Here is a 22,764-nt window from a genome sequence, read left to right as displayed (position 1 = left end):
AGCACTGCATGCTTGTTATATTCTTCTGTGGCTCTAGACTCTACCATTGTGCCCTTATTTATCAGCAGCAATTTAATGTGAGCTAATTATCCACCAGACTGACATTGGCTTGCTAACATTGTAACTAGAGCCCAATCGATATGGAAATTGTGACTATCGCCGGTGCCGATATTGGGCAGGGAAGACTAATGCCGATAACCGATATAATGGCTGAAAATGTTTGAACTTTGTCCACCCCCAAGAATCTAAGTAAACAGCTACTTTTAAACTTGTTTTAACACTTGAAGTCTTGAAGCAGTCTTCCTAACATACGTTCACATTTTCTACCCTCCACTATTCACTATAAAGTTATCTAGTGTGTTACAAAAATATAAATTAAACAAAGTAACGCCCTTCCCTGTTCATTGTCAGTCACGTATGGTGAAGCCCTAATTAGTATTGACCGCAGCAGTGGTTTTTTTTGTTGTTGTTTTTTTTTAAGCAAAGTAAAGATTTGAGACAATGCATTTCATTGAGGAAGACAACAATAACGTTACTAACACTCATATATTTTACCTCTACTTTAGATTTATTGTTCTGGCTAAAGTTCTACACGGCAATAGCCTATGCTAGGTTATCTAAACGTTAACTTGCTAACTTGAGAGGAACGTTACTAATGACAATCAAGTTGTAGGATTGAAGATAATTTGTTATTTTTGATATATTTTAAAGATCACGTACAATAAACTCACCATGCTCTGTTCAGCAAAATGTGCTACACAGTATTGTTCCCTGCTTTGGCTGTGCTATGAGTAGTGTGCAGCATGGCCATGACGCGAGAGTAGTCCACATGCTCCCTCTGCTGGATACATTATACAATTACGCCATTTGCAAGTAAGGACACGGCTTGTTCCCAACATTTTACGGGTGAAAATTAGAAGTGTTTATGTCTGCGCATAATGGGCCAATTATCAATGATACAGAAATGTCCCCAAACTTTCATATCAGCCTAAAATATCGTCCCTACTGATATATTGGTTGGGCTCTAATAACAACCAATAATTTATGCAAAAACTGTTCAACTTAAAATATCACATTTATAACAAGTCCAGGCCTACACATCACAGTAAGTTGTCCATCATCAATAGTTTTTGCATTTATATTGGGAGTCTGATGTTAAAGTTTTTCTTTTGAATAGTGAATGCTTATTTTTATTTATTTTTTGTTGTTGTTGCCATTTCTGTTTATAACAAGTAAAAATCTACAAGAGTTATTACAAGTTTAAATGATGTAATTTTAGGAGATTTTTTTTTGCACATAATGCTCTTAGGTTAAATTATCAGTATTTTATTGCTGCTTTTTTAGTTAGTTTGTTTTGAGGACACCAGATTTAGAAACCTAAAGGAACCAAATGTTAAAATTACATGAATAGTTTGGTAAAAAAAAAAAACATGCACAGGAAATTACAGTTTAACAAAAACATTTAAATTGATTTTTGGAATTGCTTTCTAGCTTGTTTGATTATTGTATGTTAGATCTAAAATCAAAGTTTTACTGAAGCACAAACTTCTAGTCCATTAAGAACTACACAAATATTTTTTCCATTACAGGTTCAAGTCAGCTATTTGAGCTGCAAACCAGTAATGTTTTGTTTCTGTGTTACCCATTTTAGGATTGTTTGCTGAGGCTTGTTGGTCATATGTCAGGTCCAAAGAAAGGTGCGTTTGGGCTATGAAGAGGCTTGTTGCTGTAATGGTGCACTATTAATAGAAGACAGTTTTTACCGCCCTCTATAATATCAGTCATTCTGACATACATCTGTTTTGCTTGGTTGCATTTGAGCTCTTTCTCTCCACAAGGCCTTTTATAGCCATGTGTTATGGTGGGAAGTTGTGTAATTTAGGCCTTTCTTAAATTGCAGCATTTGGGTGCTGTGGGTTTGAGCCATTAAAAGTAAATTATTAAGAGTTTATCAACATGCTGTTTTTCTTTGAAAAAGTCAAACTATTGATGTTTTTGATATTGGGATTATTCTTCTACAGAAAATGTAACTTGACTTTTATCTGTTGTACATCTTGAATTATTCCTGTCATAACCAAGATTGTGTACTGTATTCTGACAGGTCAATAGATCATCTGTTTAAGGAAGTTTTTCACACTCGTGGTCCGTTATTTGTTATCCAGATTAGCATGTCACTCTCATCAGGCTGTGTTCCAGCTACTTTTAAACATGCTGTGCTGCATCCACTCGTAAAAAAAATTCCAGTCAAGTATTAAATCAGGCCACAGTAGAGACAGCCCTTTTAAGAGAGTTAATGATGTTCTTTTAACAGTTGATTCAGGAATCTCTGCTATTTTAGTGTTTTTAGACCTTTCTGTTGCTGTTGATACTGTGGACCAGAACATCTTGTTGTCACGGCTTGAGCAGGTGGTTAGTATCAAAGGCACAGTATTATCCTGGTTTAGACCCTACCTGACTGACAGGAGTTTTTCTGTTTATTTAGGGGCATGTTCTTCATCTCCTCTGACTTGTGGGGTACTGCAAGGGTCTGTTTTAGATCCACTGCTTTTTAATCGTTACATGTTGCCTTTGGGGTCCATTTTTAGAAAATATAACATTCCTTTTCATTGCTTTGCTGATGTTATTCAATTGTATCTACCCATTAAGCTAGACAGGGTCACTCTGCTGTAACCACTCTTGAACTGTCTAAACAACATTAAAGTCTGGTTGAAACTAAGTTTTCTGAATCTAAATGAAAATAAAACTGAAGTCATCAGCTTTGGTAAATTTAATGTCCTTAGCAGTCTTGGCACCTTGGCTTCATACAGCTACTCCACTGCAGTTGTGAAATTCGGTATCTTCCAGCTAAGACTAATTGCCAAGGTGAAGTCATATGTCCTTTTCAGAGACCTTGTAAAGGTGATTCATGCTTAGGCCTGTCGTGATAAACAGTAAATCAATTAATCGCATGATGAACAAAAATGATCAACCTCATTTTCATTTACCGGCTTTATCGTTTCTCCGTGTCTCTCACTTTGTACTGAAGACACGGCTCAATTCCGGTGCTTTTCACTGACTCCTCCCTTTCTCTTTTCTCTTTAAAATCTGTTTTAACGTCCAAAATTGCGTTTTTGGATTGTTAAAAGCAGCTAAGCTAAGCCAAGCTACGAGCTAAGCTAACAGGCCGACCTCAGGAATAAACCTCCGTCTTGTCGAAGCACCAAAATTCACGGTTGAAACACGTGCCTTCATGTAAAAAGTTGTTTTTCTCTTCAAAAAGAAGCTGAGAACTTGTTTACTGATTTTTTTTTTTATTAAAAGCTTTGTGTGAAAACTGCTATGCTAAAGAGCTCAAATCACTGAGCCTCTGCCATGTCACCATGTCAGGCAGTTTGAGAACAAGTTAGAGCTGTTTTTTCTTGTTGTTGTGTTTTGTATTTTATTGCTAACTTTCTTGTGTTTCCTTAGTGACTCAAGATGTATTTTCTTGTTCTTGTAGTTTTCATTTTAATTTGACTAAATTATAAAGCACTTCAGTCAACTTTTGTTGTTTTTAGGTTCTATATAAATAAATTGATATTGACATTGGCAATAAAGTTCTTGTCGCTCTGTTTTTATTCTTTAAACAATAACACAGGCTCAGAGGAGGTGGAGTCATGAGTGCACAGGAGGCACCCAATCCTGGGAAGGAGCAGGCAAACAGTGGGAATGGGAATACAGCCACAGATGCCTCAACAACCAACAGTACTACTCCACCACCAATTGCTGTAAAGAAAGAACCCGGGACATCGGAGAAGAGCAATGGGAAAGTTGGAGATGTCAATCCTGCTGAGATCTGTGTTGTCATTGGAGGGAAGAATGGAGGAACAAGTGGAGGTGGACCCCGTAGAGCTCCAGCCGAGGGTATGTTTGCCCTTGGTACTCCTCCTCCAACGAAGAGCACAGACTCATGCATAGGTGTGTGACTGTGTATTACCATACATGCATATACTTGGAGAAAAGTGTTTCAATTTTTTATATATACAGGTATATATTCTAGTGCTAATTTTCAAAGGCAATGATTTTAATAAAGCTCATATCTGGTGATCTTTAGTGAACAGTTTTTATTCTAACAGTTCTCTTTAAAACACGGTCCCAATGGCAATTTTCACATCTAAAACTTTTGACCATATATTCCTTCCAACTTAACATTCCTAATATTATTTGCAGCCTAATTACATCACTAATAAATGATTTGGCAAAGATTGGACAGTTTAGCTTACGAAAACTGTTTTATATATATTAAAAAAATGTTTAAGCATCAAGGATTTCAATAATTGTGTTAAAAAAGTTAAAAAATTGTATTTTAATGTTCAATTTTACTTTTTAATTTTTCTTCTGACTCACAGCTTTGAGATTTTTCTTTAAAACAAGTACAGGAAATAGATTTTAAAAACTGTTTATAAAATATTTCATTATTAGTAATGTTGTCAGGATAATATATATTTTTTAATGATAAAGTCAATTTAGGTACCAATAGTTCACCTTCAATCAGTTTTTGTTTGTGCTTCAATTATTCTCCGTTAGGACCATGACTGCTGCTAATGAAAAAGATTTGTTTGGAACAAACAATTATTTATGATTTTAAATAATTTGTTTTGTATTTATTTTTTCTTGCATCATCAAAAATAGTATGTTTTTTAGTGTTTGCGTTGAGTTTGAAATTCCAGTGTTGTGACAACTTGACTTAGAATACACACACACAAAATTTGAATACCGTGAAAAAGTTCAATTTTTCTTGTCAATCATTTCTGAAAGTGAAACTCATATTATTCTAATTTTTTTTAGATGCACGCATGTACACAATAAATAGTTAAAAGCTGGCTTCATACCATCTTTAATAATGCTAAAATATAGCCTTAGTATGTTGCTTCTGTACAATGTTTGTCTTTGTTTAGTGACTTTAGTACTATTGTTCCAAATAACTTCTGGTAAAACGAAAAGTCTCTGGAATCTGAAGCTTTCAACTCAAATCCAAACATTAAAATGATGTAGAAGACCATCTTTGCAGCTTTTTTTACAATAATAATGTTTATTAATTAAATACTTTTCAGAGAAATAAAGCCAAGTGGATCTGCAGATTATGATTTATTGGAGATGTCTTAAGTTGCAGTGAAGTAACAGAAGGATGCTATACCTAAATTATTTGTCTATATTCCTAATGAAACTTTTGCTTTTTTGTTTGATCATTGTTTTCTGCAGGTTCGTATGTATGTGCAGTTTGTGGGAAGAAGTACAAGTATTATAACTGCTTCCAGACGCACGTCAGAGCACACAGAGGTAAGATGCTGCAGTGTTTTGTACACAATTTACCAATTTGTTTCCAAAATAAAGACTAAAATATAATTTAAAAATCTCTACTATTCAGATTATATAAGCATTATGTATAAATGTATATACAGCATTAGCAGTGAAACAAATAATGAAATTAGATACTTAAAAAAATATTTTTACACTGTGTATTTCTCAAAACATAAGCATAGAGGCATATTTCTGTCTGTGTTGCGTCACCTCTTCAGACAGTACTGTCCAAGTGTTTGGGAACATTTGAGCACATTTATGGTGATCTTGAAATGTTACAGTTCTTTGATGGCACAATAAAAAAGGTTTTCAACGGTTTAACACGCTTCTTTTTCACTTTTTGTTTTATAATGCACCATATGGTTTCACTGGATGATAGATTTGGTCTAATATTTATAAAAACACAAATATTTAGTAACTTGTATGTGATCAATACTACTGTACTATGAGCAGCAGCAACTCCAAACAATACAAACAGCCAAAACCAAAAGTCATATAGTAGTCCATCGTTTATCGCGGGGGATCCGTACCCTGAAGTCCTGCGATAAGTGAAAAACTGCAAAGTAGGAATAATAGTACAAGTAGTAAGTAGTAGTTTTATTTTAGTATTTATATATATATTAAGGCATTTTAAACCCTTCCCACACTCTTGCAAAATTCTAAACAATGTTTCTAAACTCTAAATGCTCTAAAAGAGCACAGAATGTCATGATTTCAGCTCTCTGCCGCCCTGCTCTCTGGCACCTGCCACTCTTGGCCACGCCCACTTCTCTGCTGCAGCGCACAGAAAGCTTCTGCACGCAGGTGCTAAATAATTTTAAATAATTTATTTTAAATAAAAATTCCATGCCGATCTTGCGGTTCATCTATCAATCAGCCAGTTGTGCGTCATGTCCAATCTTATTTCGAAAAACCGCAATAGAGAGAGTTTGCGAAAAACGAACCGCTACGTAGCGAGGAGCTACTGTACTTAAAATACAGCCTTTCTGAAGCAGTGCATAAATCTGTTTAATTAAACAAGCCAGTGGGGATTCAAATTGCATTTCTCTTTGTCTTTTTAACCAAAGAGGATTTACTGTTTTCTGAAAAAAGAGCTAGAATATGTCTTACTCAGAAAAGAAAAAAGAAAAAGAAGAACATATCAGTGTTCGTGCATATGTTGGATATTATAACAAAATGTTTATGAGCAGAAAATCCAAGGCAAAGGAGAGAAGTGGTGGTTCTGGTAATGATATCAAGAAGATGTTTGTTTTCATATGTAATTTTTGAAACGCATTAGAATGTTAAATAAGTACATGGGGACTTTATAATTCTTTTTTTCTGATTTTATTTTGCCTTTAACAAAGTTTTTATTTAGATTTGTGAATGCAAAAATATTTTCAGAACATTGATTTTCAAAATTGTTCAGAGTGCATGCAATTATATTCACAGCAGAAATGAGTTTCTTTATTATCTTTTTATATGTGGTGCTGCCTGGGGTACCAAAGATTACATTTATTCATCATTCATCTTGCTTTGTCTTTTGTCGTAAGTAATGTTCCCAGAATTTAGGAACTTATTGATGTTGTACTCTGTAATTATCAAACAGTGATGAGATGAAAATTAAAAGTCCTTATTAATAAGACTTTTGCACTTTTTTTATACCTCACATTGTTGTCTGCAAACCCGATGAAATAATGAAATTTAAATGTTCCCTTCTGCTACAAAGGTAGCATCAAAGCTGAATTAATGTATGTGATGGAAAGTTAGCATGGCCGTGCACAGTAGAGCCTTTGTTATCAAGCCTCTGATTCCTTCATGCCAACATGCTATTAATAAAGCACATGCTTGTAAGTTGCTATTTTTTCTGTTTTAACAAGCTAAAATGTGGAACCGCAGCTTAACAGTACTCTTAGCAATATTTATAAACAGGTCCTTCTCAAAAAATTAGCATATTGTGATAAAGGTCATTATTTTCCATAATGTAATGATAAAAATTAAACTTTCATATATTTCAGATTCATTGCACACCAACTGAAATATTTCAGGTCTTTAATTGTTTTAATACTGATGATTATGGCATACAGCTCATGAAAACCCAAAATGCCTGTCTCAAAAAATTAGCATATCATGAAAAGGTTCTCTAAACAAGCTATTAACCTAACCATCTGAATCAACGATGTAACTCTAAACACCTGCAAAAGATTCCTGAGGCTTTTAAAAACTCCCAGCCTTGTTCATTACTCAAAACCGCAATCATGGGTAAGACTGCCGACCTGACTGCTGTCCAGAAGGCCATCATTGACACCCTCAAGCAAGAGGGTAAGACACAGAAAGAAATTGCTGAACGAATAGGCTGTTCCCAGAGAGCTGTATCAAGGCACCTCGGTGGGAAGTCTGTGGGAAGGGAAAAGTGTGGCAGAAAACGCTGCACAACGAGAAGAGGTGACCGGACCCTGAGGAGGATTGTGGAGAAGGGCCGATTCCAGACCTTGGGGGACCTGCAGAAGCAGTGGACTGAGTCTGGAGTAGAAACATCCAGAGCCACTGTGCACAGGCGTGTGCAGGAAATGTGCTACAGGTGCCGCATTCCCCAGGTCAAGCCACTTTTGAACCAGAAACAGCGGCAGAAGCGCCTGACCTGGGCTACAGAGAAGCAGCACTGGACTGTTGCTCAGTGGTCCAAAGTACTTTTTTCGGATGAAAGCAAATTTTGCATGTCATTCGGAAATCAAGGTGCCAGAGTCTGGAGGAAGACTGGGGAGAAGGAAATGCCAAAATGCCAGAAGTCCAGTGTGAAGCACCCACAGTCAGTGATGGTCTGGGGTGTCATGTCTGCTGGTGTTGGTCCGCTGTGTTTTATCAAGGGCAGGGTCAATGCAGCTAGCTATCAGGAGATTTTGGAGCACTTCATGCTTCCATCTGCTGAAAAGCTTTATGGAGATGAAGATTTCATTTTTCAGCACGACCTGGCACCTGCTCACAGTGCCAAAACCACTGGTAAATGGTTTACTGACCATGGTATTACTGTGCTCAATTGGCCTGCCAACTCTCCTGACCTGAAGCCCATAGAGAACCTGTGGGATATTGTGAAGAGAAAGTTGAGAGACGCAAGACCCAACACTCTGGATGAGCTTAAGGCCGCTATCGAAGCATCCTGGGCCTCCATAACACCTCAGCAGTGCCACAGGCTGATTGCCTCCATGCCACGCTGCATTGAAACAGTCATTCATGCAAAACGATTCCCGACCAAGTATTGAGTGCATAACTGAACATGATTATTTGAAGGTTGGTGTTTTTTTGTATTAAAAACACTTGTCTTTCATTGGTGGGATGAAATATGCTAATTTTTTGGGACAGGCATTTTGGGTTTTCATGAGCTGTATGCCATAATCATCAGTATTAAAACAATTAAAGACCTGAAATATTTCACTTGGTGTGCAATGAATCTGAAATATATGAAAGTTTCATTTTTATCATTACGTTATGGAAAATAATTACCTTTATCACAATATGCTAATTTTTTGAGAAGGACCTGTATATAGCCATTACATTAATACAGCTTATAAACCTTTTATTGTCATAAAAATCATTTTTATGTGAAAAAATTGAGTCTATTATAACATGTTGGCAAAAATCTATTCAAGCACGTTCAAATCTTTTTTGTCATTGTAGAATCAGAGAGCATGGTTGGAGATGGTCTGCCTCAGACACCCAATAGTAAGTACACTTTTGTCATTTTTCCACTAAACAAATTTAGCTTTTATTTGCATGATATAAAAGTTGGTTAACTTGTCTTTTTATAGATATACTTTAGAACGCGTAATCTTAGACTTAGCTTAAAACTGTGAATGCAGTAGGCAGATAATTACAGTAATACTTTAAAATATATAATTTACCAACATTTTGCTAGAAAATAAAAGTTAAATTTGGTGGTAAAAAGGCTGACTGTCTGTCCTCCGAGAGCAGGATTTATCAGGCTTCCTTAACATGAAAACCAAAGTTTGATTTGGACTAAAAATACTTGCGCCTCAGAGTAGTACTTGAGTTATTTATACTTCTACCTACACACATTCACTGCAGTCATTATGTGGATGTGCAAACTGCTTAAAGGTAGCAACGTTAACTTAGCAGCGAGAAAGAAAAGAACAGTTTATGCGGACTTAAAAGAGCAGTTGTAGACGTACGAGAATTACAAGCAAAATATAACCTTCAAGTCTGTGACAGTGTTAAAATGTAGGCCAGAGAGGCAGCATAGTGAAGAAATTAGATTAAATCCTTATGAGAATAGAACAAGCTGCAAAGCACCTTTCATTGTGCTGCATATTTATACTTGATCATGTCTGGCATAATAAGGTAATAATATTAATAATGTAAACTAACAAAAAGTGATTAAATAGAGTTTAGGATGAAACCTAAAATGTATTGCTCTGTTTAAAAAAGGGGTTAAACTTGGCCAGGATTCATTAAACCAGATCTATTATCCGCTGGTGTCATACCATGAATGCCACCAACTGGTGTCCAGGGTAGTGAGGGATGCCTTTAAACTGCACTGTTTGGCAAACCAAGTCTCAACCAGCTCATTGAAATAAAACCAAAAAATTCAACCCGGAAAAGAACAAATTAACACAGAGGCTTGATTTCAGCAGACCTATTAAAGTGAATGTTCAGATTTTTAAAAGTGTGGTTCTGTGGGAACTTTGTGAACAATTAATACTGTATCTTTCTTTTTGTAGATAGGTCTGTTAACGACCTCAGTTTCAAGAAATAGAGTTTAATTCTGAGCAGACTAATGGCTAACAACTAGTTTGACTGTTGCAAGACCAAAGTTGCCTTCTGTTGTCTTAATAAAACAACTTCTATTTCAAAATTTCTTAGTGGTTCATGCAAAAGCTGTTTTATTAATCTTTACACCACTGTCGGTTCTGTCTTATATGGTTATTTATGTATAATGTTGTGGTTCGGGATGGGGCCGATCTGGTATCAGTAGCGACGTCTGATACCAGCATAATTTACGTACTGGATTTTTCCGATTCAACCTGCAGAGATTTCCGATCCATGATGCATGTCTGTGTCTGCTGAAAAGTCTCCATGTGATTCCCTGCCAGCTGCTCTCAAGTTGGCTTCAAACTATGGAATGGATTTCCTGAACGGAGGTTTGTCTCATGAAACCCAGAGAAATAAGACCCGCCTCACATTCAGGAAATCCATTTCATAGTTTGCAGCCAGCTAAAATGTGAGGACTGAACAGCAGCACTGTGGCTAACGGCTAACCAACTTTTCATCGAAACATGTCAGAGATTCTTTATTGTCATTCGCACACCCCATGTGGTGGAACGAAATTATTCTTTATTTTTTATTTATTATTTATGTCTGCTGTGTGGAAGTATTTTACACTAAACACCGCAAGACAGCAAAGTGTAATGTCTGCAGAGCCGCTGTACCGAGAGGGGGAAGCTCGGTTGCGGCATACCGCAGTAAAGTTAGTTTTACGTTGGACGTTCGAGCTCCATGGCTTCAGCGGTGTGTTCTTCTTGTTCAACCCGAAGCAGGGACTCTGATTTTGATCAGCCACGCTTAATCTGCCCCGCTCAGTCTGCCCGTCTCGTACGAGGGGCAGACTGAGCGGGGCAGATCGAAATCAGACTGCCTGCTTTGGATTGAATGAGAAGAACACACCGCTGAAGCCACAGAGCTCGAATGTTTACAGAGAAGTTGGTAAACTTCATCGTAATTAATGACCAACCACTAAAGGATTTTGCAGCTTGATTGAATACTTGCAGCCAATATATAATTTACCATCCAGGAGATAGTTATCAGTACAACAGTAGACAATCATAAAAAAAACATATGAATTGAAAAATACCAGGGGATATATATATATATATATATATATATATATATATATATATATATATATATACATACACGAAACAAAAACAGCTACATTATAAAGCGATGTAAAATACTAATAACAGGAATATGTCTGTGTTGGTTTATGCCATGAACTTAGATGTTTAAAGCCATTAAATCACTTTAATATCCACTTTAAAGCTAGGAATAATTCTAACTTTAAAACTTATCCAACATTAATAAAACTTAGCTCAAGTTGCCTTTTTGGAAATGCATGCATATATTTGTACAAATTGTAAGGTGGAAAAAAATACTAAAAAAAACCCAAGTTTTTTTAAAAGACTGTTTTTTAATCCAAAGGAATAATATAATTTTGTTTGGTGTATTGTATAGTATTGAACTTTAAAGACATGAAAATGATTAATGAGATTGGTACAGAATGAAAGACTGACAGTGAGTGCTTAAATAGACTACAGGTTTTCTCTTGTGAGCAGTCTGAGATGAATTAGTGTGGTCTGTAATTGTACTTCTATTGAGTGACTGCATTTAAACTGAGTGGATAAGAAAAGTATGGGAGGGCCTTGCAAAATTCAAGAAAACGCAGTCTTATTACAGCATAAATTACAGCGTTTTATAACGGTCACGTGTATAAAGCTGCGTTCAATGCACAAAATAAACTGCGTAAATTTCTGCGTTTAGAAGGCAGGCGTAAAAAAATGGCATTTTGGGTGGATTTACGTTGTATTTTATGGCATAATCCAAATTTTTTTTGCGTGAGGAAGCATTGTAAATGTGTGTCTTGTTTAATCATCACCCCCGAACGTAAAAGATGCGTAAGACTGGGTGGTGTGAGGCAGCAATGACGTCACTGTCCTGCGCCGCTTGGAATTGCCAATTCAGATTGATTTTTGGAAGACTTTTTGCAGGAGTGGGGCATGAAAACGAAAAAGCAGTTTGTTCTTAGTTTACTCTGTAGCTGTTACACAATGAGCAGTCTTGAAGAAGAAAATGAAAATGATTTATTTTTAATTTTATTTATGAGTCAAAAAATGCAGCTTGACTTTGAAATGAAAAAGCAATTATTTTAATCCATTTTAATTGGATTTTTGAGCCATAATGGCTTCCATACAAAAAAGACCACTTTAAAAGTTTTTGCTTTTGCTGTGGCATCTTTTTTTGATAAGTCCATGCAATGCCAAATAAGTTTATAGCTTCTCTAATTTTGTAATACCAAGATCTTGTATGATGCTGGAAGAGTTTGACTTCTGGGTAATGTCCTCACCAGCATGTCTCAAAGATTCTCAGGGTTGTATACTTTTTTAATTTTTCCTTTAGATTTTGTAGTGCTGAATCCATGTGTGAAATGGAAGTGTCATCTTCCTAATCCAGACTTTCACAGTTTGAGTCTGGTGAGTGCTGGCACTGTCATGTTGTAATATATTTCTGTTTTCAGGGAAGGGAAAGAAAAATCTGTTCATGAAAAATCATAATGATTCAGTTGATTTTAGCCAATAGCTGATTATTCTGATTTCTGTTTTATTAATTTTTTTGTTGGGCCTATTTCTCTTGAGCATAATTTTAAACTCATCACACCACATTATATTTTATATTTTCTTTGAAGTCCAGTTTTATTGTTTGTAGCAAATACATTTTCTTCATATCAATTTTTTTAAATTGAATTAGCTTTAGTTGTTCTTAGTATCTTAAGGTTTCGTGTTGCTTTCACCATTGAACAGTGCTGTATCTTGAATTATTTTATATATATATTTTTTTTTTAGAAATTACTGATCATAATCATTTATATTCACAGTTTGTGTATCTTTTATTATTAATTAATAGGAAGCTAATCACTGTATTAGTATGGATTACATTACATTAAGGCCAAGTATTGACAATGTATGAGTAAACTCTTAGTTGTCATTTCTTATTACATATATTATATATATCGTTGATATGTGCTGCTGACTATCCATGCTGCTGATCTCATGCTGCTGATTTATTTCATGCTGCTGTTGTTCGGCGTGTTGTTTTGTACTATTAGTTCTTAGTTTAGCATGTTTCTTAGTTCATATCTTAGATCTTATTACAGTTTTTCTTTTACAATTTATACTTTTGTTGGATCCTGTGTACACAATTTCATTCCACCACATGTACCACATGAGATGTGAATGACAATAAAGAAGACCTTGACCTTGATCTTGATCTTGATACATATAGAGAGACTGTAAAATAACAGCAAATTATGTTATTAGGCTTGTGTAACAACAACAATTCTTGTTTTGAGAGTGTTTGTTTTTGTGGCTGTGTATATGGAAACTAAATTATAAAGAGGTCCCCACATAATGGAATTGTGCTTCTGTAAGCAATTATCTCTGCTGTTAACATATTTTATTGATTTACTCTGAAACATGTCCTCACCTGTGCCTGGAACTGCGTTGTTTTAGCTTTAATTATGCTGACAAACCTAAATAATTCTCCAATTTGTGAATTTTATTGCATTTTCAATCATGCAAATTGGGTGAAAAAAAACATATAATGTGTAAATTATTACAGCCGTCATGTAATATAGGTGCAATTACAGTTGGGGGCTCTAATAATCACTATATTTTATTTCCAGGTAATCTCAAAGTTTTGCCTTTGAGGGTTAAAAGGAATGGGAAAATAATTATTTCAAATTGGTTGCGATGACATTCTGTGCCTTCTTTTATTGTATTCCGTGAACAATCACTCGGTCTGGCAACAAATTAAAAAGGACATTGTAAAAAATGTTATTTTAAAAAAAATTAACATTGTTTAGCCACTTTTTTCACTGTTTTTATTTGTATCTTTTCCATCTTTGTTTATTGTTTACTTGTTTAAAAAAAACTTGAAAGTCTTCTCAAAATTGCACCTCATTGAATTACTTTTTTGTAAGAAGAATGAAAATATTTGGAATTAGTTTCACTGTTGCTAAATGATGAAATGTTGTAATGTGGGTTTTATAGTGTGCCCATTTGCAGGGTCAACAATAATTGACATTAAAGAAACAAGAGTTTGAAGTTCTTCTAAGTTAATCTTTATGCAAAACGTGTTCAGATACGATTTGACTGTGGTGTAACAAGAGGCAGTGCAGATGTTTATGTTTATATTGATTAGCCGACATTTTTATGCTGCTGCTTTTAACAGAAAGGTCAGTAAAAGCCTAATGAAACCTAAATGTGGGATATAATTTTCTATTTATTTATAAAGAAGATTCCACTTTTTAAAAACCATAACATACTTTAAATTATATTTTTAACAAGGCTACCATCCAGCTTGATTTACATATATGTGCAAATATATTTTTTATCTATAGAACTTCAGGAGAAAAAGCTCTGTCTCTCTAGAGGCTGTTTATATTTTGTGGAAAATAGATAAATTACTGATGCCATAACACTTTTTCGTTTTACAGCTAAAAATTATTTCTTGAATTCTCAAACTATAAACTGTTTTTATTAAAAAAAAGGTACTCTAGTAAACCCCATCTGGTTTTTATAATATTTTACAATCTGTGTCTCATGGACTTTATTGTCCACAGAGCAACCTTGCAGGATAAAGCTTGTACATGACTGTTTTTCATCCTAATTCTCTGTGTACATTTTTAATCATCTTTCTGTTGAAAAATGATTGAAAACAGAACTCAGTCCTTTTTATTCTTCTGTGTAACACAGTTTTGGAAGCTTTCAAAATGTAAGCACTGTACTAACATCTCTGTCAACAATTATTTGCTATTTGTGTCAAAAGTAAAGTAATAACTTTTTATCAACTGCCAGCAGCACTCCCATAAAACCCTTTGTCTGCAGGCCTTTTATGTGAATCAGATATGAACAATGTTGATTTCTCTCTGTTCATCTGCAGGCAGCTTCCGTTACTCCTGCGACATCTGTGGCAAGAAGTATAAATACTACAGTTGTTTCCAGGAGCATCGTGACCTGCATGCAGTTGATGGTAAAGTGGTGTTTTCACTGTTTGCATCAAAATTATTCATATTTTTTTTGTTAAATTTTCAGATCTCTGCTCATAAGGCTTAAAATGAGTTTTGTACTTAAGTCATTTTCTGTCCATAAAACCTGAAACCTTTTCCAGTTTTACTAGAATATTATTTTTGCAACAGCTTGACAATACTAAACTTTTTCTCTTTAGAGATTTTTGCTCTTTAAATTGACAAACTTTGACAAACAAGTTTAATAAAACTTCACCGTTGAACAAGCTTTTTTTTGCATTACAGTAGTCCCTTGCTACTTCGCAGTTCATTTTTTTGCAGACTTGCTCTATCGCGGTTTTTCAAATTAAGATTGGACATGACACAATTGGCTGATTGATAGATGAGCACGATCGACGTGGAATTTTTATTTAAAATCAATTATTTAAAATTATTTAGCACCTGCTGCACCTGTGTACAGCCCACAGCTGCAGGATAAACTTCCTCCTGCAGTTCCTCCCTAAAATTAACAACTACTTACTACTTGTACTACATCCAACTTCGTGTTTTTTCACTTATCGCGGGGATTCAGGGTACAGATCCCCGCGTAATGCAAATGATTTATGTTTAGGTTTTGTATGGTCAGTGCAATATGATTCATTAAAAATATATTTTTAAATTAATATAAATTATGTTCAATCTTGGGAGCAAACTTTAAGAAATTAAAAAAAGCATTTGTAAGTGATCTTTAGGATTATCTGCAGTTTTATGAACCTATAATAGGTTTTCAAATTAATTTTCCTAAGCAGACGTAAGGAGAGATTAAATAAAGTATTTTATACTTTTGCTAAAATCTGAATTTTCTTCAACATCAACAAAATCCAATTTAACTACCATAACTTTTTATTTAAAACCAATAAGTTAATAATAGTTATTGTATAATTATAGTTTTGATTAAGTAAAATACATTTAGGATAAGCTTGTACATAGTCTTTGCTGCTAAAAAGACAATATGGTTGTGGAATTATTGTTTTGTGAACACAACATGGGAAAAAATAAAGTGACTTGTGATTTAAAGTCTTTTGCATGAGCTTCAGGCTTAAACAAATGACCAAAGTGAAGTAAGAACATACTCCATGTTTAATGTATGTTTTTTGTGTTCTTGAAATTAATTTTAAAATAAAAGTTTTTATTACATGCTGTTTTCTCTGTGTCTCAGATCCATACGAACAGGTGGTGTTACCTGTTGACGGTCTCAAAGAAGAAGAGCCAGTTGAACCCTATCAGAAAATTGGACCAAGTAAGGCTGTTTGATTTACGTTTTAATTTTAATTATTTAAATTTGTGCTAAAACAGTACTCAAACATTTTGCTTCACTATGAACCTTTGTTTTAAAGTAATGGTTCAGTATATTTTTAAAACCAAAAATTTTACAAACTCCAGTGTTTGTTGCTCTCAAAATAAAACTCAAAATCATGCATTTATTGTTTAACTTTTCAATAATTTCCAGTTGTGTGCACATTTCTGGACTCATTTGTTATTGCTATGCTAGTTGTAAAACCCATAAACACAATTGATGTGTATCAGTGGGTTCATTTGCAGCTTGTTGCTGATATGCTAAGATTTGTGATGTTTATCATAAGAGCATTTTACGATATGTTGGCCACAGCCGGTACAGTCAGCTTAAAAAAAAAAGAAACCAAACTTCGATTGAATTACACATCAAACGTTGGTTTTGAAAACAAAATCAAGTCCTTGTATCATCTGAGGACAACTTAACACAATGCCAGTACATATAATTTTTAATAAAGCAATCTTTAGTCACAATATACTTTTATCAGTGATGTTTTAAATAAATTCAGGAATCTAGTTCAGTGTATGTGATGCTTTGGCTTTTCACATCAACTTTAAAGGGATAGTCTCATCATTTTTGAAGTAACTTTCTGTGAAGTAGTTAGCAGTTCTTAGTACCTTATCAGCTGTGACTTCAAATTATATAAATAAAACATTCTGGTAATCCACTGACAAGACGGAGTATTAGGGCCATGCTAAGAAAAAAAAAAAAAACATTACAAACAAGAATAAAGTCATAGTATTACGAGAATGAAGTCGTACGACAATAAAGTCGTAATTTCCTAGAATAAAGTTATAATATTATGAGAATAAAGTAGAAATAATATGAGAATAAAGTTGTAGTACTACAATAATAAAGAAGAAACAATATGAGAATAAAGTCATACGAGAATAAAGTCATAATATTATGCAAATAAGCTCGTAATATTACCAGAATAAACTCGTAATATTACCAGAATAAACTTGTAAGACTGCTTTTTCGTGTCGGACGTTTGATAATATTACAACTGCGGTAAAATGATGAATGTTGACATAGGCAGCAGGAGCAACCCAACCCCGGACTTATTACGAGTTTATTCTTGTAATATTATAACTTTATTTTCATAATACTACAACTTTAACTCGTAATACTACAAGCTCGGTGGTCTGTGATTGCGTCAGGAAGGGCATCTGGCGTAAAAATAACTGCCAAGTCTTCGTGCGACTTAGTTCGCTGTGGCGAACCTTGAAGAAGGGAGCAGCCGAAAGAAGAAGAAAAAAAAAAAAAAAAAACCTACAACTTTATTCTCGTAATGCTTCGACTTTATTCTCATAATATTATGACTTACTAATATTACTTATTATGTCTCAAAATTTTATGACTATTTTCTCTTTTTTTTTTTTCTCTTAGCATGGCCCTAAAACTCTGTCATACACTGATCACTATTGTATTGAGAGAATATTTCATTTGAGAACAGTCTCAAAACTCTGTTCATTTAAACTGTTCAGCATCCACACTGGTGGATATGGATAAGGGCATCCCAGACCACCTCTGAATGTGGCCTGAGTGATCAGATCTGAACTGGGTCTAAGCACCTGTCAGCACTGTGTGCATGGCCCTTCAACATTATACTATAGTTGCTAGACTAACCAATGTGTGAGAACTTTAGCTCTTTCTGAATGAGAATTTTTTCAACAAGTCATTTTTTTATTTATTTGTGTTTTGGCTTAAACAGGAAACTGAAATGACTGAATGAATAAATATAATCACATGGCAGTTGTTGCTAAAAACTATTTTACCCTATTCAGTGACTTATCACTATTAAGACATTGAACTTGTGATATACTGTAAGTTTTGTGGGCCCAAAAACTCCCAGTACGTTTGCAGTTGAAACCCACTTGTGTCTGGTTTAAAGTATTAAACGCACGTCCAGTTAAAGAACTTGTCATGTTGATGTCATGTCATGCAACTAATATTAAACATAAGAGCTAACTATGTCAGCAAAGATTTAAAGTACAAGTTTAAAAGTCCTCTTTCGCAGGGGAAAAACAATCGTCCATCTTCACAGAGGCCACGAGTTCAACAAATGGAGGTTATGTCTCTTTAAACACAATGGGCATTGTTTGCAGGTGGGAAGCCTGCACTTGTCACTGCACTAATGCTTCTTACTGATTTGGGGAGTGATGTTTTGACACATTATGTAAGGAAGCTCCTGTCTCAGGCACCGCTGAAAATAAATTAAACTGAGAAAATTTACAATCAGAGGCACTGGCTCCTTATCTCAAAGCAAACCTAATATTTTCCACTTCTTCCTGATGACAGAAGGTGTAATTAGGAAAATGATTGTGTTCCTTGTTGTAATTGACAACTAATCTAATGTGCTTGATTCAAACTGATATGCTTGTTTCAATACTAATGTAAATTATGTTGGGAAACAATAAATTGCTTGTGTCTATTGTTGTCTACAGAAACAGGAAGCTATGTTTGTGAGTTCTGTGGGAAACAGTACAAGTACTTCAACCCGTACCAGGAGCATGTTGCCCTTCACACACCACTGAGTGAGTGGGACTGCAACCACTATTATATTGTTCATTGAGCTGTTTTATTTTATATAAAGTCACAGATAAGACACAGAACTTTTGTTACATACATATTGGAACACTTAAAGTGTTAAAGAATCATAAAGGCAATCATTCATTTATGTCAAAAGTTGTATATAGAGAAAATTTTGGAGCTTTGGCGCGTAGACTTTACTAATATAAAACAACTTTTTTTAAAGCAGATACTAATTTTTCTAGTATTCACTCCAATAGTCCTAGCTAAAATGTTTGAATCTGCCTTTACCTTTACTGGTATAATATGCACCCTCACAGAAACATTGTGCATGGTTGTAGTTTTACTCTGGTGTGTATCTGACTCACAATATCTCTTTCATTAAAGGCTCATTTGATTTAAAGACCTCACGGGCACAGGAATGTGGCAGTATAGACATGAGTAAGTTTGGACACAGCCAAGCTGGTAAAATAAAAAGTAAGTATAATTTTTATTTGCACATTTTATTTGTTGTTATATAGATATATAGATTTGTATGACTGATATTTACTATTTGAAGAGGTCCAAATAGTTGTGCTATTTATAAAAATAAAAAAAAACTGACACCATAATTTTTTCTTTGTTGCAGGTCCGAATAAAGCATTGAACAGTGAGTTCATATTTTTTTATTTACATACAATTTTCAAATGACTCACAAATGATCCAAAGTGTTACTTCTCACAGATTCTGCAATAGTGTTGATTTCGTGTAGCAACAGCACATGCCAGTGCACGTTGGGCAACAGCACGTGTCTCCCAAATATTTCACTGTGATGTGAGTTCTTATAGTTGTGGTGTTGCATCTGGGAAGAAGGTATTACGATGAGAGGAATGTTTGACAAAGCGCACATTTTAAAAACATGAAAACTGAGCTGAAGTATCTGATCTGTTCAATTCAGTACTGCTCTATTTATTTACATACAGTCTGATTCAATAAAAACTTAATAACCTATTAACTATATTCCATACAAATTTAACAACCAAATTAAATTCAGATCAAATTACAAAGGTCAGATTCATTAGGATTAATTAATAAATTATTTAATCAATTAAAATTAATTAATTAGGATCTAAATCAATTTAGTAAAACTCCAAAAACAGTAAATATAAAACTTTTTTTTAAATTATGGCAACTTAACAAATTTCATCTAATCTTCCTTTTGTTTCATTTTGTTGTTTGGAGTGTGCAGACCTTGCTGCCAGTCAGCTGAGGTCTGTATGTACAGACAGGCAAAGGTCTGCAGAGTCCTTACTTTGACCGGTTGATGCTATTGTGTCAAAATCATAAATCACTCATAAATAGTCATGTTAAAGAGTGTCAAATCATTGTGGCAAATCAACAGATGTTATAATACAAGATTTATTGTGTTTTTTAACTGAGTGTTAGAAAACTTTACACATTTAGTACAACAGATAGCGCTATTCCTGTAATTGACATAATGCTCACGGTAAGATCTCTCCACCTACGCAGAAACGTAATGCAAGGTGAGCTAACCTCCGACATACAAACAAGATAGCTATAATGGCAAAATAGTGATGCTCACTGACCTGAGGCATTTGGTGAGGCATTTTTGCCTTACATTGAAATCCAGTATGTATTAAGAGTGAAAATTTTACTCCACAACCTATTAAACACTGTGCAAAAACGGTTTTATTTTGAACTGATAGTAACAAACAAAGACTAAACTTATACAATCGGAAGTTGCAACATATATCTACATACAAAACACTAAATAAAGCATAACTAGCTTCAAGCATTAACCTTTAATTTAACCATTAAGCATACAATGTAATAATGACAAAAAATGGAGGATTTACATGCAGTTACCTTCGCACAGAAGAACATGCGGTACTTCCTGTTTATCACTGTTGTATTCAGCTACTCATGCCGCAGGCTTTTATCCATCGTTTACATTTTCCAGACTTTGTTTGGGTTTAGGAACTGGAATAAACTGTATTTCACCCTCTAAAAGCTCAGGGTAATGTGTCTGAATTGCTTGTTCTCCACTGACAGCATTTAACCATTTTTTTAACGAGTCTCACAAAATCCTTATGACTGCAGTGATCGTAATGTAAAATCCCAACAATGTTGTCGGAGGAAAAAGAGGTGCAGCTGCAGATAAGGGGTGTTTCGCTCTGGGACAAATTGCGATTGCTTATTGGTCAGTTGCTGACAATCCTACTGGATTGATTGACAGATCTCGTCATGTCAATTTAATTGAGCCTAGTTTATAAAGACGACTACAGATTTGTTACATTTTTTTTGTTTGTTTGTTTTTTGCGGAAATGTTGGTGTCTGTGATTGCCCACATGGCCATTGAAATGTAGCTGAATAGATTTATAGAGTGTTGGTTTAACTAAATTTGGGGTTTAGATATGGTAACAGTAATGTTATAGTTGTATTCTAAAGGTGTAATAAAAAACTTTAAAACAAGTCAAAGTTTCTTTATTTGTTCGGAACGAAATTGCGTACACAGGTTAAAGAAAAACGGTGACAAACAAATGTCACTAGCTACACTTAACACTTAGCCTGGGTTAAAGAAAAGTCAGGATAAGGTTTTGGGTTTATGCCTGAAACTATTAATCCATCCATCCATATTTATTGTATCAAATACGCCTGTCACGATAACAAATTTTGCTGGGCGATTAATTGTCTCAGAAATTATTGTGATAAACAATAATATTGTTTGAAATTTGACAATAATTATTAAATATTGTGAAATTTAAGAAGAAATGATGGTTAATTTGTTTTGAGTGTAGTACCTTTTTTTGACCACTGTGCGGCAGTATAAGACTGTTTGAACTGAAGGATGGATAGTGAGGGAGTGAGCAGCGTGTCTCTTTAAGAAAAATGGGAGGGAGGCCCCTTGACGTGACATGGGCTGTCTCGCGTTCCTGTTTTTCGGTTCTCAAAATGGTGGGCGCTTGGTGTGATTTGAGCTCTTTAGCATAGCATTTGTCACACGAGGCTTTTAATAAAAAATCGGTAAACAACTTCTCAGCTTATTTTGCAGAGAAAAACAACTTTTTACACAAAGGCACGGGTTTCAACCATCAACTTTGGAGCTTTGACAAGACAGATTTTTTCCCGAGTTGGCCTGTTAGCTTAGCTTGTAGCTTAGCTTCTCAGTTTAGCTGCTTTTAACCATCCAAAAACACGATTTTGGATGGTTAAAACAGATTTTAAAGAGAAATGGAGGGATCAGTGAAGAGCACTGTAGTTGAGCTTTTTGTTATCCAGTGTCTTAGTAGAAAGAGAGAGACACGAAGAAAAAATAAAGCCGATAAATGAAAATGAGGTCGATAATTCTCATTTATCATGCGATTAATTAATTTGTTGTTTGTCGTGACAGGCCTAGTATCAAATACTTGCTGTAATTTTAACTTAACTTCACTGACTGTCAGTTTTGCAATTACCGGTATTCCAGCAGAAATATTATTATCTACCTTCGGGAAGTACCTCAGGCTGTAGTTGAAGTTTTACAGCTAGCTCTTCCTGCCTGTATTTGAACCTAAAAACAACCATAGCAGTCATGTAAATAACCATATAATGTAAAATTCATAGAGAAAAATAGCATAAAAAAGAAAATTGTGAAAAAGCAATTGCATAATCTGTTATGAATTTGTTGAAATCAGAGCAGTTTTTAAGATGGCTGCAGTCTGCTTTGGTCTTGATCCTGCTCAGACTAATTGTTATCTAGTCAATTTGGTCAGAATTAAAAGCTGTTTAAAGAACTGCCTAAATGTGC

At 34.7% G+C, this 22,764-nt stretch overlaps 1 protein-coding gene across 1 annotated transcript in view; it reads left to right on the top strand.

Moving 5' to 3' along the window:
- The window catches only part of znf618 (zinc finger protein 618), a 45,320-nt gene that overhangs the window by 13,008 nt on the left and 9,548 nt on the right, over nt 1–22,764 (top strand). Inside the window, exons 2-9 of the mRNA XM_037692458.1 lie at nt 3,609–3,936; nt 5,221–5,298; nt 8,974–9,018; nt 15,028–15,117; nt 16,311–16,391; nt 18,893–18,982; nt 19,365–19,454; nt 19,606–19,626. Coding sequence (XP_037548386.1) covers nt 3,636–3,936; nt 5,221–5,298; nt 8,974–9,018; nt 15,028–15,117; nt 16,311–16,391; nt 18,893–18,982; nt 19,365–19,454; nt 19,606–19,626 — 796 coding nt within the window. The 5' untranslated portion in view covers nt 3,609–3,635. The remainder of the gene's footprint in view (nt 1–3,608; nt 3,937–5,220; nt 5,299–8,973; nt 9,019–15,027; nt 15,118–16,310; nt 16,392–18,892; nt 18,983–19,364; nt 19,455–19,605; nt 19,627–22,764) is intronic.

The sequence above is a fragment of the Nematolebias whitei genome, chromosome 18 (genome assembly GCF_014905685.2).
Source record: "Nematolebias whitei isolate Nwh7 chromosome 18, NemWhi1, whole genome shotgun sequence".
Classification (NCBI taxonomy): domain Eukaryota; kingdom Metazoa; phylum Chordata; class Actinopteri; order Cyprinodontiformes; family Rivulidae; genus Nematolebias; species Nematolebias whitei.
This window is presented reverse-complemented; position numbering and strand designations above follow the sequence as displayed.